This window comes from Salarias fasciatus, chromosome 8 (genome assembly GCF_902148845.1).
Source record: "Salarias fasciatus chromosome 8, fSalaFa1.1, whole genome shotgun sequence".
Lineage (NCBI taxonomy): Eukaryota > Metazoa > Chordata > Actinopteri > Blenniiformes > Blenniidae > Salarias > Salarias fasciatus.
Window position 1 is genome coordinate 5,234,946 of NC_043752.1, and position 19,073 is coordinate 5,254,018.

A 19,073-nucleotide genomic window follows, 5' to 3' on the forward strand; every position below is an offset into this window, starting at 1 on the left:
ACACAGAGTCCTTAAGCATTGGGAAGACAGATTCAATTTAAGCCAGAACTCATCCCAGAAATAACAGCACCAGAGCTCGCATGAAGCAGATAAAAGAGCCTGAGGAAAGAACTTCTACCAGCTGAAATCAAACCAGAGACAGCGGATTAAGCTGATAATGGTTCTTTCTGGTCTGTGTGAATACAACTTGTCTTGCAAGGTTGCACTGAATCCCACTATTTACCGAGCACTGGCTCACGTTGCCCCGACGCCTCCCGCTGCAACGGAGCGTTTCTTATCAGACGGCACCGGCGTCAGCAGATGTGAACAGAGAGTAATTTCTATTTGCATCCCAATCTGGGGAAGAGACTTGGAGAATCGAGAGATGAAATGTAAATGAAGGTATTAAAAAAAAAAAAAAAAAAAGACCCAGCAGAGAGCGAGGGTGTGAGATAACCGAGAAGATCAAAGCAGCGACGGCAACCTCTCCTGCTGATTCTCATTAGTGCCAGCAGATACTCATGCAGCCCAATTCCCATTTGGAGGGGACACACTTCCACTAAACACACACACATAGACGTATATACACACACACACACACAGAGTGAGACCTCCTTGTCAGACAATCGCTTCATCCTTGTCTCTACAAGCACAAAAAGTCTGAGCACTCCACCTCCAGACAGACACAGAGGGAGGATTTTTTATCCCTGTTGTGTTCTTTCTTTATCATCAAACCATAGACTCCAATCCAAACACATGAAAACAGTCGCGGGGCATGTCGAGGCAGCGCAGGCCTCAGTGACACCGAGCCTCGCTGAGCTGAAACGTCTCGTTCTCTTCACCTCTCTGAATGGCAGCGAGATTTTTTTTTTTTTTTTTTTTTTTTTTTCTCCCCTCTGACAAATAGCGGGGAGGAAAAGCTCGACTGGAGACGAGACCAAACTATGTGCAGCCTGGAGCCAGTAATATAAGGCTAGTTAGAGCAGATTAAGTGTCGCGACGCACACAAACAGGTGTTTGTACAACAGTAGGTCAACATATTCCACAGATCTGCAACTTTTAGGAAACAAAACCAGAAATTTTACTTTCCTACATTTCACCAAATGAAATATATCCGGAGATGCAGAATATTAGTAGTGAAACAAAATGAGTATCTCCCAATTAAATATAGTGTTTTTTTCCCTCCAAAATGTGATTTTTCAGTGGTTATCACACCAAAAGGGTTGAAAATTAATGATTTTATACTAAGAAAGTTAGGCCTCACTGTGTTGTTTTCTTAGCTCCTTGTGTGTGTGTGTGTGTGTGTGTGCGGGCGTGCACGTGCATGTGTGTGTGCGTGGTTGACTTGGGGTGTTAGCTCTGTTCATCCTGGCTGCATTAGGTATAACCTGCTTTACAATTCAGTGATTAACCTTGTTGTTAAACTGATTATATGCATACAAAACATTGTGAAGCAAAGCATTAGGATTTTGATCCCTGCAATTTAGGTCAGACCTGACACTCCCAGGTTTAGGACTAAAATGGACGCATACTTAAACAAAACAACACTTCGACCCTGAAAATACCTTTATCCATAACACAGTCCTCACCTAAGCCCACCAATCATGTCATTACCCCGAAGTGTTTGTCAAACTTTAAGGGGTCAACCTTTCTGCTATCTAAAAGAAAAAGGAGTCTTTGAGGAATTCTGACCTCAAATTTATGTTGCTTTTCAGATAAGCGTCGAGCTTCGTCGGGTGCTCATTTATAGGCCAAGTTTGAAGTCTTAAAAAACAAACAAAAAGACAAAAATTAGCTCAAAGTGTAACCCCATTCTTACTTTTATCCCATCAACCAATTTGTCAGAAAACAAATTGACTTGCATTAGCTTCCCGCAAGTTTGTTCTAAAGTCAGCCTTAACTGCAACTTTCTTCATCCTTGTGGATCCTGCCTTTAGCTGGAAATTGAAAGATTTACTTATTATTGGGTTTCTTTTGTCATTACAGAGATGACAATTGGCCATAATGTGATTGTGTAAACAGATTTAGGTCCCTGCAACAGTACTACACACACACACACACACATCTTAATTCCTCTGGTAAACTCCTCTGGAGACAGGCCACCCCATCTGCCTGGGGGAGGAGAGGAGTCAGGATTAATGTGTGTGTGCTCTCCGTAAGAGTTGGTTCACTTCAAATCCGTTCACACACCACTTGGCTCTGCTGCCCACCTGTCTGGCTAATCAAGGCAGAAGACCGATTACCCCAGTTAGCCGGTTAGCTAATGGGCTAATTGCTGCGACCCGCTGCTGCAGACTCAATACAATACGGACGAGATGAGACCACGGCTACAGCTTTCGTTGGGGGGGGGGGGGGGGGGGGGGGGGTATCGGGATGTGTGGTGTGCTTGCCCGGGCACACACTCTAATCCACACAGGGATGCTCACACGCTAAATACACCTCCTCTTAGGTACTCTTAAGTCTAACAGATTTCTAATCTGACTTTAGGCCAGATGGGCTATCCCTAATTCGAGGTAGAGGAATGAAGGTGGTGGGGGATGGAGAATGGAGGGGTAAACAGATTTAAACTTGTTTATTAGCATCGGTGTTTCTTATTTGTGCAGACATTTGACATCATTTGGTCAAAAACTAATGTAGCATGGAATTAATGTATAAATATTACAAATAAATCCACTGCTTGTGGATATCAGTATCGTTTTATCCCTTTAGTGTTAGTCGTACCAGATCTGTCACCATGCTCAGTTTTTATTGTTTTTATTTTTTGCTTTTTGCATTTATTTTCATCTATTTCACATACTTTCTTGGCGTAAATGCATTCTTAAGATAAACCAAACTACATGAAATCAGATAATTGTCAAAAATGTAGGTGCTGGGTTATTAACAAGACAGTGAGCTCCTGACAACAGCCCATGATAATACAGTGAAAAAAAAACGGACATGTGTCAATTAATCAGTGAGATTTTCAAACGAGAAAGCCATATGTCTTAAAGTGAAGAGAAGATAATGCAGATTGAAATGAAACGTGTTTATGTGAAGTGTGATTATCACCATTAGATCTTCAGCGTAAAGAGAAGTTTGACAAAGAGTTAGAGTAGAACTTCCTGTAGAGAGGTCATTAATGATTCATCAATCAGAGATTCTGTGGGGGGAAAAAAGATAAGTGAAGTCCCCAAAGGGACGCACCAATTTACTGCAGCGAGCTTCACTGGTCTTTAAATCTCTTCTGAAGCGGGGAAACAAGCTGTTGCATAACTGACCGTAATAAAACCATTACCATGAGTCTCCGTGGAGTTCCTACATGTGTGGAAATACAATATCCCTCTTTTTGGAACAAATGGCATGAAATGAAAAAGTTGAACACGAATCAGCTTGTTAAAGCTCAATGTTGGAGGTCATTTGGACCTCAAGTTTCTCTCAGTTTCAAATAAATACATTTAGAATTTCGATTATTTCAACTTTTTCTACTGAAGCCAAGACTTTAACCTGCAACTTTTCAAATTCTTTTTGGAAAAAATAGCAACACTTTAACAACATTAATGTCTAATAAAGATTGTCAGACGTGTCACAACCAGCCAATCAGATGTTTCAATAAATCAAAAATGTTTGAAGGAGCTGCAGTTTCTCATTTGTCCATTAGGGGTACGACTAGGATCTTATGCTACAGCATGCGAACGAAAGTCGAAACATGACTGTTATAATTAAAAGAGTAGCTTCTCCAGTAAATGAAGCTTAAAAGTACATATACATACATTTATTGTGAAATAGGTTGCTTTTTTAAAGTTTCCAAACTACGACATAAAATGTTAAATTTATTACATTTTCAACAGCATAAACATTTAAGCTTTTTTTGTCATTTGTAGTAGATTTTCAGCAGTTTTGTTGTTCATTTTATGATTTCTAGAAGCTTGGTCGTTTAACCTTTATTAGTTTCTGTTATCTATTTTTCTCCATTTAAACTAATTTTGCAGCTTTAACAGTTTTCACTCCTAAAGACTTGGATCATGTTTCCTTTTTAGCTGTTTCAGTTTCATTTTAAATTCTACGACATTAAGACATTTTAATTTCTTTTTTTAAAAACTCATATTTAAGCAGAATCATAGCTTTTTTTCAGTATACATTTTTTTTAACATAAGCTACACTGAAGAAGGGAGTCCTTTAAAAAAAAAGGGGGGGGGGGGGGGGTCTGGTGTGCAAATCAAACAAAAAGATCCTTCAAGAAAGATCCAACTAATGATCAGGTAAAGTTTTCCTTCCAGTAATTTGTGTTTACAGAGAAAGTCACGAAACCACATTCCTTCTTTTTGACTAATTATTCATGAAAACACGTCAATACAATCCACACATCACAGGAAAGCTTAAAATATCAGAGGCAGAGCTGCTGTGCAGCATCAAGTAGTTGTTATACTTAAAAATACCCACTCTAACCTAGATAGTACAGATTTGTAAGCCTGATCCATTCAGAAACTGTTTGATCACAGTGGGTGTGCACCGTCTTTCCCAAACTGGTTCTGAAAGAGCTTTAATTGCTCTTCTATAGAGTGGGAGTTGTCACGCCCGGGTTCAGTGAAAGCCCTGCGTGAGTCACCCACACACAGTCCTGTACCAGTGGAAATAAATGACACAATAGTGGAGTATGATCTTCTGCCTTTGTGCGGCGACTGTTTAACCATCTGTGCGTCTCCCACAGAGGTCTCACGTTCAAGAGACAGATGAGAGGGCCGGGCCGGGTGTCACATTGTAATCACGGAGACCTTTGAAGAACCTTTAAGGTCTGAAGGGGCTCGTCGCAGGGCGGGGTTTAAATGTGTGGGGAAAAAAAAAAAAAAAAAAAGATGAAATCAGGGGTGAGGCTTCCGCTCAGAGACCAGCAGTTTAATGTTGGATTTGTGACATTCGAGCACAAACAGAGGTAAGTCCACTTAAACGGAGTGAGGAGTGAACCTGATGTCAGCAGATGGCTGAGCGGAGGAGAAACCTCCCACCTCAGCGCCGTGTCCATCACGTTAGCGTCAGCGGCGCGGTAGTAATCCCCTCAGGACACAGCCAGACTTCTCAGCCAGCATTAACCGCCAGGGACCTGAACCCAGCATATTACCACGGTGAGAACAGCAGTAAAGGGATCTGAAGGCCGATGTTAATGATGATCAAAGAGACAAGCAAGTCAGGGAAGAGAGATACTGCAGTTTTCTATACATCTCCAACAAGACACGGGATGAAACTTTCACCAGCCATATGAAGGAAAGAACAGGAATCATGTTGGAGCATTCCCATCCTCAGAAGAAACACCTGTTGGGTTTTCAAGAGCTCCTTTTCTTACGTTTGTTCCCACTCAACTGTTTTAACCGGGGATGACTTGATCTGATAGCAGGTATCAGATCAGGGCAGATTTTTGCAGTCAGATTGCATCAAATGGGAACAATTTGTCTCTCAATACAATTTGTCTTCCTTCCAGGTAACCGTTGGTTTTCTGACCTCTTAACACCTCCTGATGGATCTCTCCACCCCTTCACTCTCAGCTCAGGCTCAAGGTTTGGCCTGGAGGTTTAACAATGTCTGAGACATCAGATCAGTCTGGCGAGAACAGGTTCGAAAGGTCATGACCGCTGTGGAGGTGTAGCACTCCTGGAAAACATCTGCTTGTTGTCAGACAAACACTGAAGTTCACCAGCTTGTCACAAGACACACTGTGCACCAGTGTGAGCAATTATCAGAATTAGGTTCCAAGAAACTAAAGCACTTCTTGGGTAAATAGTTAGGTTTATTTGATCTGAATAAAAACTAACTTGGTGTTTGGCTTTAGTCTGATTTGGTGATCTACACAAATACATCATCAGGAATGTCTTGCACTTCTGATGATGAAGCTGAACTGGAAGAGGGTGCATCATCAGGGGAATAGTGATCATTAAATGAAAAATCTTACTCTGTTGAATGCATCAAAGTCTTGATAGAATCTGACTATTAAATTTTGCCTTGCACTGGACAGTATGTTTTTCTGAAGGTAGGAGGAAAATCTTTTCACAGGGTTTCACAATTTATACACTTGTTAAACGAAGGTTTGAATCTCTAATCAAAATCTGTCAGTCTGTCCTGTTTTTTTCTTTCTATTTTCTAAACCCAACTAAAGCCCCTCAAACTAACTGTATCATATTTAAACTGAAGAAATAAAACTAATCATACTATATTAATCCATTTAGGGAATTTTTTGGAAGATGCAGTACAGAATATTTTGCAGTTATGACCATCATAGCGACAATGGCCAGGTTTATCCTGAGAATGGTAGATCATCAGCAAATATGGATCATTACAATTTATGTAGGCTGCACTGATGAAAGCATTGAAATGAAGTCATTTCTTTATAAATGTCATGCATTTTCTATTCAAAGTTGATATTTATTCTGAAAACTGGCACTACAACTATTTACATAGGATATCTTGAAAGAGTGCTGATGATTAAAAAGAGAGCATGCCTCATCGATGATCACATACATTATTCAGGGTTGATAATCTTTCTATTGAGAAATATAAGAAAAATATCTAAGCTCTTGACATTTTTACGCCATACTACTTCCTAATGTTCTCACTACGACTGCTTGTAGGGTTAACATGATGTTGGAGGATTAAATATTGTACTGCAGAACTCCCTTCGCTTTGGATGTGTCACGCTGTGTCACTGACCTAATTAATGCCGAGAGAAAACCAAGTCGGATTTACGCCAGAGAAGACGGGTTGAACACTGCCAGCTGTAATTGCTGTATCGGTTTGGTTTTGTTGAACTTTAATGTGAGGAAACACAAATCTGATAAATCCCAGAGAGTTTATTAATCTCTTGAAACCTCGCAACACCAACAAGCCTTCACTCACCATCCAAACAGCAGTAAAAACAACACCAACAACCCCATCAGGCTCCAATCAAGGTGGTTTCTATCCTTAATTAGCAAGCCTCAATAATATGTTGTTTTTCCAGCTAATAAGCAAAACTGAGCATGCTTACAAACAAAGAACATAGTAATCATTCCATACTAAACGTGGATGTAATACTGATATGACTCAGTGACATGCAAACACCAGTAAACAGATCCTGTAAGCCTCAGCATTGCATTGTTTTTATTGGTAATTGGCTGATCTACAATGCTTACAAGCTCCACAAAGAAGGTGAACTAGTTAACATTCCCTACTTAGCCCTTGTATTCTAAAAGTTGAAAAAATAAAACTCAATCCCACTTGACTCATAATTAGGTTGTTTATTCTGCCAACTAGCAAAAGCTAGCATGCCTACAAGCTGCACAAGCATGCTAAATACTTCTGCTGATACCAGCGAGTGCGCTAGCATCACAAACCTGCCAGTGATTGTTGAGGCTCGGTGGGAATCCTCATTTACTCCAGCCCGGGGTATTTCCACTTAATGTGTTTATTATGGCTCGAAGTGCCGTGCTAGCTTTGCTCTTCAACCCATCTGTCAGACAGACTGAGGGAAGCAAGCTCCCCACAGCTTTTTATGCGGGGGAAACAAATCTTTTCACCCAAAACATTTGAGATTGATCTTAGCTTGAAAAGAGCAAACAAAGCCACTTTGCTCTCTGCATTAGGAATCACCATCATTAATTGTTCTAACAGCTGGCGGTGCAAAGACTGCCAGAGGGGGCAAAACAAGGCGGAGGGAGTCAGTGACACCATGGGCTGATGCACTTCTTAAAACAAGAGTGGAATAAAATGGTCGTTAATGCCTCGTTTACTGGATGTTTCAGGTGAAAACGTATTGTTTTCATTTCAGAAAAGTTTCGCATTCAAACAGCAACATTTGGAAAACAATGTTCGTTGAAAATGAAACTCCAGAAAAGCTGAAAACGATGCAGTTTTCATGCAGATGCTACTGTTTGGGAACACATGGGAATTATATGGACAGACGACCAAGTTAGATGGCTATTGCAGGTGACCAAACTTACCAAAACTGGTAATTTCAATAATGTCACTTTCCATTCCTGAGGTTATTGTTGTCCAACTACAGTGGATCTAAACATGTTCTTGAGTTCAGGGGGTCGATAGGAAGCTTATTTTGGAGCCGGCTCATTTTCAGACCTCTCAAAGCGGGTCACCACAGACAGATCAATCAGCTTCTATTGACAGGACTGAGAGGAGGTCATCTGTGGAAGACCTCACAGCAGGACCGCTGACACACGAGCACGGGACTGAAGCTGATCTGCCAGGGACAGAAACCGACCAAGTGATGCCAAATTTACAGAACAGACCTCAGCAAAATCAAGACTTAACATGGTGCATGAGCACACAAAACTGTTCTCAGAGCTACTGTCAATTTCACTTTCGCTCCGGTGAAGCTGAAATCTTAATCTACAGACTTTCACCACCTTTTTTTTTTTAAATTTAAAATTGCATTGAATGTCCGTTAATGTGGTGAACAGTGTGTGAATGAGAAGTGTGTCTGGTATTGTGTAGTATCTTGGATGGATGTTCGCTGAACAACAGAAAACATTAGTCACTGGCTTCCTGCTCTGCCGCATTGCCTCAACAAGCCTGGCACTCATTGAATGTTCACAAACAGAGGCGCACAGCGGTGCACAAACAGACAATATCACTTTTAATATTCCGAGGCGAGTGCGGCACGCTGCCTGTGCAGCGTGGAGAGTGTGTAACAGGCTTTTTCCTGACAGCCGCAGCTTTGTTCCCACAGCCCGCCGCCGAGGCGGCCGTCCGGCCCCGTGAAAAGCCTGCAGCAGATAACGCCAGGCGGGGAAAAAACAGGCGGCCCGCCCTCAACCTTCCCTTGGCCTGGTGAGGATGAGGAAGGGAAGAGGGTGGGACTCATCACGTAGCACAAAGCACGACACACAGAGCTCTGGAGGAGCGTGGCTGTGGATGCATGCAGATAAGAAACTCAGAAAGAAGACAAAACAGTGTGTATGAGGTGCACAGAAAGATGCAGGAACTGCGGGAGGTGAAGGAACTGCAGGAAATGCAGGAAATACAGGAGGTGCAGGGTGAAGGGGACTGTGTTCAGGAGATTAATAACAACAGCTCTGCTGGCTGTTTTCACACTGCGAACACACGAACGCGCACATATTGAGATACTCACTGCTCTTGTTGGCTTTGACTTTAGAGAGCAGTTTATGGGCCTGCAGCAGATCTCCGTTCTTCACAGCCAGCAGCAGGTCCTGCTCCTTCCCCATGACGGCTCCACAGACGTTCTCACTCTGCTCTCAGCTCACTTCTCCTCTCTGCTCCCGAGATCAGGAAGCCGCCGGACCCCCTGCGGTGTCTCCAGGGACGGAGGGCGACGACTTCAGGTCCATGAAGAGGAAACTTTAGACTCACAGTGAAGCTGGGAGACGGATCATTTTCCTCCAGGAGCTGGGAGTCGGGTCATGGTCGGTGTGAGTCAACCTGGAGGCAGCAGCAGTCCGACCAGCCATCACACTGCAGACACAGGGACACACCGAGATCGTCAACAAAAAATATCAGCTGCCATCGCGCCCCAGACACAGAGGAACTGAACGTGGGGCCTGTTTATACGGCATTGATTTCAAGTGAAAATGCAAAAATTGAATTGTTTTGAATGTCTGTTTACACGATAAGAGTGGTCGAAGCAACTGAAACACAATTTTCTCAAAAAACTTCAACTCTAACTCCACGTGGACAGTGTAAACACGTGCACATGCAATACTGACGGGCACACTCACAATACTGATAGACACACACATGCATGCAAACACATGTATGAATGCATACATGTGGGCACGCGCATGTACGTATGCGCACACATGCACGCATGCACAGACACACGTACTCATGCATGTGGAAAAGTACACACGCATGCACACAAATGCAACTATACATGCTCATACTGACACACATGCAAGCATGCACACGTATTCAGACGTACATGCACACAAACACACACACACACACACACACACACACACACACACACACACACACACACACACACACACACACACACACACACAAATACACACACACACACACACGCACCCAGGAATACACAATGTTGGCAAACACACATGTACAAAATTGATGTAAACACAGAAAATACAAGACGTGTTGACAAAAACGACGGATGCCCATGAGCAGCACTCTTGTGGCCGGTGAGTAATTTCCAATAAATTGAGTGAAATCTTTCAGTGTCCAGGATCCGCAATGAGCCACCAGCTTCATATTTTCTGAAAGAAGTCACCTGCTTCACGTGTGTCGTGGTTCATTCAGATGTCTCCTAAACAAAGACTTTGCCCATGAGGATTAATCATTTCGCTTCAACATATAAACACCATGTTGACCTCAACCGTTGTTATTTTAAAGGGAAAACATGATGTGACTTGGACTCATCCGTGCTGCTGCTGCTTGCTTTCTCTGATCCAGGAAGCCCGTTCCCTCAGGAGCAGGCAGCTAATCTGTCAGTCTTCCCGTTCAGGAGGATCTCGGTTCATGGATAACACCCCCTCGAACTTTTAAGGAAGTGACACAGTGCCAGCTTATCTCCGAAACGACACAAGGAACAAAAAGTCTTTGAGAAACACGTGGGTCCCTGCGGTTTATCTGAGAGTGAACTGGCATCCAGCAGGGTTTCCACTGTGGAAAAATCCAAGCGGGGCTCTCCTCCAGACGTCCAGCGAGGACGTAATGAAAGAGCACGATCTGCATGCTGTCCGAGTGAGAAGACGTCTCTGGACTCCGTGTTATACGTCCAAGAGGCTTATCCTGTCTGCCTGTTTACAGTTGCTGGGACGAGGTGATCGTGCAGCAGATGCCGGCGCATGTCTCTGCACTGACACCGCGGTCTAAAACCAGCCAGGCACCTCGCCAAGCGGTAAGCAACTGCAACGAGCCCTCGCTGACCGGAGGCCGGAATGGACACGAGGAGGCCGACCCCGGCCCGTCGACCCTGCAGACGTTCGCGGGCCTGGACCTGGTTCGGCAGCTCATTCGTCATTTGTCTTCCAGTTTGAATTTCCTCAGAAAACTCCCCTCGGTTCGGACAACAAATCACATTGTTGCACGTGAACCTGCAGCAACTCACTCAGCATGACCTCGGATACTTAACGACAGAAAGACACAGTTTCACCCATTTTCAACCAAACACAATCCTCCTGATCTGCCAAAAACACAGTTAACCACACAGCCAACAAGCTTTTCTACAGGGTTTTGTTTGATAACAAAAAAGAATGTTACATTGAGCGGCTTTTACATTTTTTTTTATCTTTTAAGAGACTGGATATATTTTATCCATATTAGTTGGATTATGTGGCTTGCCCATTTTCTTTATTTTTTTTTGTGACTTTCCCTATTGATATTATTTTGGCAATTTTATTGCAAATATTAGCACTTTTTAGCTATTTTAACCATTTAGTTAATATTGCTACTTTAGCTGCTTTTGTCCATTTCAAGTATCTGAAAATTTTGTTGTCATTTCAGCTGTTTTAGGTATTGATATTGTTTCAGATGATTTCTCCATTTTTATACAAGTTTTATCTAGTTTAACTATCAGCCAATATGCTTCTTTAGCTGTATTTAGGTATTTATACCAGGTTAAACTGTCGTAGTCATGCCAGGTGCTTTAGCCAACTTTAGGCCTTTGTGTTCCTTTTTTAGCAGATTTTTGCACTTTTAATTCTTTTTTTTTTTTACTATTTAGTCATTTTGTTACTTTAGGTATTTTACCAATTTTTAGAAAGTTTAGCGATTGTTACCATTGCTCCTACTTTATTTTGAGCCATTTTAGGCCATGTTTAGCCTACATGTTTTCAGTGTTTATAACATATTCATTAAATGGACATGGGACTTTTTCATTCCTGTTTAAATCCAAATAAAGGTTAGTTTGGTTCTGAAATGACAATGTAAACAGCTAAAAACTTTGACAGAACCCGATATGTTAACTATGTCATTTTCAGTGTTTCTGCTTGTAAACAGGCATCTTTAAAAACTTTTTAAAACAAAAATGCAATAAAAAAAAGTGCTTTTACTTGAAGCACTGTCATTTAAATGGACCTTGGCCATTTCTACTGCTTTAACAATTCTACTGCTTTTTCTAAACAGTATGAGATTGTTTCTACATTACTTTTTGTTTTTTTTTTGCCATTTTTCCTGTTTTCGCATAATTTCCTGATGAGAAGTGAACATTTATCAAGTGCAGTGAAAAGCAGACAATACAGTAGGATGAGATTATTTAAAATAACAAACTATGTCCTTCTATTCATTTTAAGATTCAAGAATAACGCATAAAAATTGTCATTCACATGCAATTTAAAAAAAGAAAACTGATCTAAATTGTTCATTTTACTTAAATGTGGCAAAGTAAAGTGATTGCCCGTTTGCCGAATTCACATCAGAACGCCACAGAGTGATTTATATTATATTACATGTTTAATAAGAGAAGAATGATGGTTTGGGGGCATTTTCAGGAGGTTTTTGAACGGAGTCTGGCTGTGCCCGCACACGCAGCCTCGTCTTGTTGACTTAAGTTGTCAGTCTCAGCTGTCAAGGTGCTCAGAGCAAACTCTGACAAAACACAGGCTAAAACGCCACGTTTCATGTGTGAGCGGAGCTTGTTTGTGTTCTTATCTCGTCATTAAACGTGTTTCCGAGAGGAGAAAAAGCGCAGGACTCACCTGACAGAGACGCTCCGGAGCCGGAATGGAAGCGTCGCTGCTTCGCGGACAGTCTGAGCGGAGCGGCGGAGCGCCGGGGAGCGCGCGTCAAGAGCCGGAAACACACAGACAACCTCCGGAACGCACCTTCAAAATTAAACCACTAATTGAAACATTCAATCCAAACAAGTGATTAGATCTGTTTTTAGCATTTTTTTTCAATCTGTTGTTTCACTACTATTAGAAAAGTTTGTATTTGTATCCAAATATTATCGAGGATACTTCAAATCAACCTTACAAAGTACAAGCAATTCAATATGTTGATAATGTATGATTTTATTTTGAAGATCATATTGCATAGTGTGCAATCCTGAATGAGTGCCGTCTACTTTACTGAGGTGAGCGTTTTCAGATTATAATCTCCGTGTTATTTTATGTTATGTCTTTATTTTTGGTTCAAATGAGATTATTATCTCTGAATTGTTTCATGTTTTGTCTTCTCTTGCTTGAATCAGATAGTAACCGCTGTATAATCATCTTTTGTATAAATCCATCATCTGTGACAATGTAATTTATTTTTTGTGAATCATGAATATAAAGCTAATGAATAATCCCTGAAGTGCTCGTCACGTCAGGCATCTGCTGTAATTCAGTTTACTGTAAGATGAAAAGCGCACACTTTATTCCCATGCTGTGGTCATTTTAGATCTCTTGTTTTGAGTTGTTCTCCTTTTGTTGCAATTCCACGTGGATCTTTTTATCGATTGCGTCTGTTTGCTTGTTTATTAATTTTTTTAATGTTGACTTCTTTTGTTTTCTGGTATTCGTGATTGCTTATTTTTTTCTGGAGTTAATGGATGGGTGGATGGATGGATCCTGTCAAATTTCATTATCTTCAATTGCATGCAAAAAAAAATATTGCGAAGGCTCCATTTGAGTAAAATTTGTGATTTTACCACATATCAATGGAATTTTTACTCCACTCTTGTGGATAAACTGTAATTAAGACAGTAGTAAACTTTCCTGGATCCAGTTCAAATTTCATGTGGAAACACGGAGAGATAGCGCCACCTGCTGGTTTGGAATTCTGTTCCTGTCAGGCCCCAGGACATTTTTCGTCGTCTCCTCTGAAAACACAAGTGGAAATGATGTTGGGCTTTCAGCACGACAGGGTTCTTATATGTCGAGAATATGTGCAATTTAGGATAACTGTTGCTCTTTTTGACTGGAAATAATCTTTGATGTTACACTGTTATCTCTCAGGACACGTGCAATCTTCTTTTGTCTTTGAAGTACAGAGTGTAGTTTTTAATCTCTGCTCAGAGAAGCAGTTCCAGCTGTGGAACAAACATTATCTCACTATCACACAGATAGGACGTGCTCGCGTTATTCTAAAAGGAATTAAAGAAACCAGTGTGAAAGATAGTGAAGTGTGTGTGTTAGATGCTCAACGTCTGATAGCATTTGTTATCCTTTTAAAACTCAGAGGGCTGTTTGGGGTCAAATTTGATAATCAGCTGTGATGTTTTCATGCTGAGTGTCAAACAATGTATGATCAAGGATGATTTAAGTGTGTAAAAGGAAAAAAATACAATAAAATTTGTCTTTCTCTATAAAACATATATCAGGGTGATAGATTTATTAAATCATATTTGATGGGTTATTTACACAGTTAAAATAGACCATATATGAAGCACGATGTGGTTGATGCGTTATTAGGGTAAATTATACTACCAGCTAATATTCTATTCTATTCTATTCTATTCTATTCTATTCTATTCTATTCTATTCTATTCTATTCTATCAAAATGAAAACTGCAGTATCAAAAGTCACCGGCAGGGGGCAGCAGAGCTCCAATAACAGTGTGTTTCATAGAAGCAGACAGGGAGGGCGGAAGCGGCGGCGCGCGCCGCAGTGTTTTGAAGCATGGCGGAGAAGTGTGTGTCCGGGGGTCGTCTCCGGTGGTCTGACGACATGGAGGATCTCCTGGTGGACTGGTGGCAGCAGTACGAGTGTCTCTACAACGTGTCGTCCGGGACGTACCACAACAAGGCGGAGAAGGAGCGCTGCTGGGAGGAGATAGCGGCGGCGCTGGACCTGCCCGGTACGGCTTGAGTGTGTGTGTGTGTGTGTGTGTGTGTGTGTGTGTGTGTGTGTGTGTGTGTGTGTGTGTGTGTGTGTGTGTGTGTGTGTGTGTGTGTGTGTGTGTGTGTGTGTTTAGTACTGTTGCAGGGACCTACATCTCTTTACACAATCATATTTTGGCCACTTGTCATCCTTGTACTGACAAAAGAAAAACCCAATAAGTAAGTAAATAGGGAGAGAGAGAGAGAGAGATAGAGATGGGGTGTGTAGATATGTATGGGTGTGTAGATATGTATGAGCGCGTATGTGAGTATGCTCGTTCGTCCGTGCCTTCTGTATGTGTTTTTTTGCTGTATATGTCTGTGAGGGCGTGCATGTGTGTGTGTGCGTTGTATGTATGAGTTGTGTGATATATGAGGGTGTGTGTGTGTGAGAGAGAGAGATGGTGTGAGAAGATATGTATGTATATGAGTGTGTTCGTCTGTGCACGCGCATTTGTGGATGTGAGTGTGCATGTGAATGCGTGCATGTGTACACGTATATGAAAATGTGTGTGTGTATGTATGAGGTGTGTGTGTATGTGTGTGCGTGCATCCTGGCCTCCTCCACTGACTGTTCCTCCTCGCCTCCCCAGTGCAGGAGGTGAAGGTGCGGGCCGCCTCCCTCCGCTCTCAGTACTCCCGCCTGGTGCGCCCGATGCCCGGCGGCGAGCGGAGGACTCGGACTCTGACTCCCAGACAGAAGCGGATCCTCACGTCGCTGGAGTTCCTCCGGAAACACGTCGTCCCCCGAAACAGGGACGGAAACGTGAGTGGACAGTCCACAAGCAATGGAAGATAACATGCATGTATGTACTGTCATTGTTCTTATATTTCTGATCATATTAGTGTATTGAATCATCAGTGCTGGCTTGTTGTCTCTGTTAGTTCTACAGAAACCTGCAGTCCAGTTTCTTTCTTTGTTCCAAACAGGAGAGTGACTACAGCGAGCTGGACAGCGCCGCCCTCTCGGCCGATCACGACTCGGGGGCGTCGCGCTCGTCGTTCGCGGAGAACTCCCTGATCACCCGGAAACGGTGGACGGTGGGGAAGGAGAACAAGCTGCTGGAGCTGTGGGAGCAGCACGAGTGCCTGTACAACCTGTCCTCTGACAAGTTCCACAACAAGATCGAGAGGGAGAGGAAATGGGTGGAGATCGCCTCGGTGCTGGAGCTTCCAGGTCAGAGGGTCTCCACGGGAGGTCAAGGGTCAATGATGAATCCTGTTTTGTCTTTTAGGTGCATATTGAGTTTTTCATGTGTTTAGATTGAAGTATGTGTGTATATGTATAAAGCTTTGGTGCCTTCCTGTGTCTGCGGCAGTGGAGGAAGTGAAGACTCGGGCCACCTCTCTCAGGACTCAGTACGCCCGCCTGGTGAAGCCGGGCGGTTCCTCGCGGGATAAGCAGTCCATGACGGAGAGGCAGAGGAAGATTCTGTCTTCCTGTGAGTTTCTGAAGAAGCACATCATCCACCGTTCCTCGGACAGCACGGTGAGTCCCTGCTCTGACCTTTGACCTCTCCACAGCTCTGATCTCATACTGCCGTCTGGTCTGTGCTGCAGATGGAGGAATCCACGCAGGAAGGTTTCATCATGCGCCTGGATGGCAGCGACGGCGAGCCGGAGACCCCCGTCCTTCCTCCACAGGACCCTGAGGACGGCCGGGCGTCGCCCTCCCTCACCGAGTGCTCCTCGGTTTCCCTGCCGCCGCCCCGCCTCCACAAGAAACGCCCCCGTGGCCTGGGCAGCGAGGACATGGAGCAGCAGAAGGTGGCGCTGCTGCAGCACGTGCTGGAGGTGATCCAGGAGACGGCGCGGGAGCCCGACAGGGACTGCGAGGACTCGTTCGGCGTCACCGTGGCGATGGAGCTAAAGAGGATCCGGAGCGTGGCGCTGAGGACCCGCGTGAAGAGACAGATCATGAGCGTCCTGTACGACGCGTTGGACTCGGAGCAGGCGGTAGAAGATCCATATCAGGACCAGCGGGGCTTCCCCCGAGAGGACAGCCACTCCATCACTGTTGTCATCCCGTAACCATGGCAACACGGAACCAACACACATGACGGAGAAGTTCAAAAAGTTGGCGCTATGGCCGAGAGTGGAAAGAGTGTCCGCAAAAGGCAAAAAAATGTCTTAAGTTATGGATCACTTACAAAAAGAACCCAAGATTTTTGTGCAGTGTGTGTATTATCCGGTTTCTCGATTAACCACTGAAATACTTGATTTCAAAGAGAATCCATAGCTACATCCCTAGATGAGTCAGTGTGTACCTATAAAAGTACTAAAAGTACCATAAACATTCTGAGAACTACCTGAACTAATATGATTCCTTTTTGAAAAGACACTTTTTTTACTTCTTTTTTTTAAATTGATGCGAAGTTGAATTCAGTACCAGTGACATGTTTGAAAAAAGTTGACAAATCCAATGAAAATCTGCAAAAAAAAAAAAAAAAAATGCAGTTACAATTTAGTCAGTTTTTTATTGACCTCACACATGTTGTCCCAACTTTTTGGGATATTGAAATCCCAGTTTAAGTGATGCGTCTTCCTAAAGCAAATGTCAGCTGATTCAAATGCGTCAGCAGCCATGACACCTAAAAGTATTTTTGTTTGTTACTTTTTTAATATTTTCCTTAAACTATTTATGATGCTGGTTCTTGTTTGAAAATAAAGACTTTCTTAATGCAGGATAGTTAAACCACTGAAGTGAGCTTGGTGGTGTGTTGACACCATCTGGTGGTGAAGAGTGGTATTACAAGTAGACGGGCTGTGTGAGTTAATTTAGATAGAAATATACAGATGTGTAAAATAAATAACATTCCTTGTCTCAGATTGTTTCAACTGTGATGCTTAACCCAAAAAAAACCATCTTGTCTTTACAACGTGTTTGCAAAATGTTGTCAAAAATGTTGAAAGTTATTTTGTGTTTCTTTTTAATTTATTTTATTTTGTGGGGATCAGGCGAAGGTCGATGGTTTGACTCCCAGCTCCACCATGCCAAAGTGTCCTTAGGCAGAATGTAGCTTTCAAGTTGTCAGTGTTCCAGTCAGATGCAGGTCAGCGTGTGAACGTGGCTTATTCAAACTACTGAAGTGAAAATGTGTTCTGTATGTCCAGTTTCTGTGTTTTAATGTCAATGAAGAGTTATTTTTGTACTGTTTATTCCAGATATATACATGTGGAAACTGTAATAACTCCACAAACATTTCCTTTATTTTCTGGTTTTTGGAAAACCTGTTACTCCTGTCGGCATAAGACGTATTTGAAGTTTTATATTTGGTTTAAAACAATTTTTTTTCTGTTTTCTGAAACTGTGCCTATGATTGAAATGTGACATTGGCAAAGTAAAGATGTATAAATATGGCATTGTGAGTTTCGTTTACATGATTCAGATCAATTACTGACACCCATTAAAGGCAGGTGAACCTAAAATTTAAGGAACACACATGAAAATCACACTTTTCAAACTCAACAAATTAATTGAAACTCACTGTACTTAAAACTGATTTTGAAAACAGGCAAATAATAGAATGTTTAGGGGTCTACCTTTTCATATCTGTCACATTTAAAGTCAGTCTTTAAAAACCTATAGCATATAAACCTACTGTTTATATGAAATAAAAATGTTTTGTCAGGAAAAGGATCTAACCAACCATACAATCATTTTGCAGCGTCTAAATAAAAAAAAACTTTCTGAATGTCTTCAAAAAACACTTTCACAGCCTGTCTCATTCTGATTACTGTGTGGTGCACTTTTTAATAGAAAAGTGATGACTTCTGTCATTTTTACCAACAAAACTTTAGCAAGATAACAAAAATCTGTGGTTGTTTATGGGGTTATTGTAAAGGAAATCATGTTTTTATCGTAAGTGCATTTTGTCTCACTCCATTTCGCACGCTGAAAGTTGCAAATTAGTGTTCACTGGGGAGAATGAATCACACTGTCTGGGGATAGGAGGTAAAGTAACTGTCTTACAGAAAACCATTGTTAACCAGAGATAAGTAGGACAGTAGACCTGTGATATTTTTTTTCCTATAAAGACAGAAAAAGAATAACAGTGACTCCTTTGGTTAGTCTTCCTCTGTTGTCTCTCTGTCTTGCAAGCAATGAAAATAGTTTTTTTCCTGTACGAATTGTCATCATTCCACCTCTCTTCTATCAATTTCCATTTAAGTTGTGGTTAAAACCTAACAGTTATTATTTCAAACAAGAATTAAAAGCACACAGACATGTGTCATGGAAGAGAACAAACAGAAAATGTGAGTATAAAGCCTGTCCTTGGTTCAGCGCACCTGAAATGTGTGATTTCTGCAAGAGTACAAGAAAATGTCTAATAAAAGAATAACAGGAAATAT

General features: G+C 42.1%; 2 protein-coding genes across 3 annotated transcripts in view; one reads left to right on the forward strand and one right to left on the reverse strand.

The window, feature by feature from the left end:
• LOC115393066 (CASK interacting protein 2) overlaps positions 1-12,674 on the reverse strand; it is a 49,961-nt gene extending 37,287 nt beyond the window's left edge. For both annotated transcript variants that reach the window (XM_030097857.1, XM_030097856.1), the window contains exons 1-2: positions 12,615-12,674; positions 9,068-9,408 (exon numbers count right to left, since the gene is read on the reverse strand). In XM_030097857.1, the coding sequence (XP_029953717.1) occupies positions 9,068-9,161 (94 nt within the window). In that variant the 5' untranslated portion in view covers positions 9,162-9,408; positions 12,615-12,674. The remainder of the gene's footprint in view (positions 1-9,067; positions 9,409-12,614) is intronic.
• On the forward strand, positions 1,595-18,061 carry LOC115393067 (uncharacterized). The gene is made up of 6 exons (XM_030097858.1): positions 1,595-1,605; positions 14,510-14,698; positions 15,314-15,486; positions 15,651-15,897; positions 16,040-16,209; positions 16,281-18,061. Exons 2-6 carry the CDS (start codon positions 14,521-14,523, stop codon positions 16,749-16,751), a joined length of 1,239 nt encoding a protein of 412 aa, XP_029953718.1. The 5' UTR covers positions 1,595-1,605; positions 14,510-14,520; the 3' UTR covers positions 16,752-18,061.
• The last annotated feature ends 1,012 nt before the right edge of the window (positions 18,062-19,073 follow it).

What these genes read in the sequence shown, in the direction of transcription:
- LOC115393067 (XM_030097858.1), top strand. Translation starts at nt 14,521, where the DNA reads ATGGCGGAGAAGTGTGTGTCCGGGGGTCGTCTCCGGTGGTCTGACGAC. An exon ending in CTCGGTGCTGGAGCTTCCAG is followed by an intron (nt 15,898 to 16,039) that starts GTCAGAGGGTCT and finishes TGTCTGCGGCAG; the next exon opens with TGGAGGAAGTGAAGACTCGG. An exon ending in ACCGTTCCTCGGACAGCACG is followed by an intron (nt 16,210 to 16,280) that starts GTGAGTCCCTGC and finishes TCTGTGCTGCAG; the next exon opens with ATGGAGGAATCCACGCAGGA.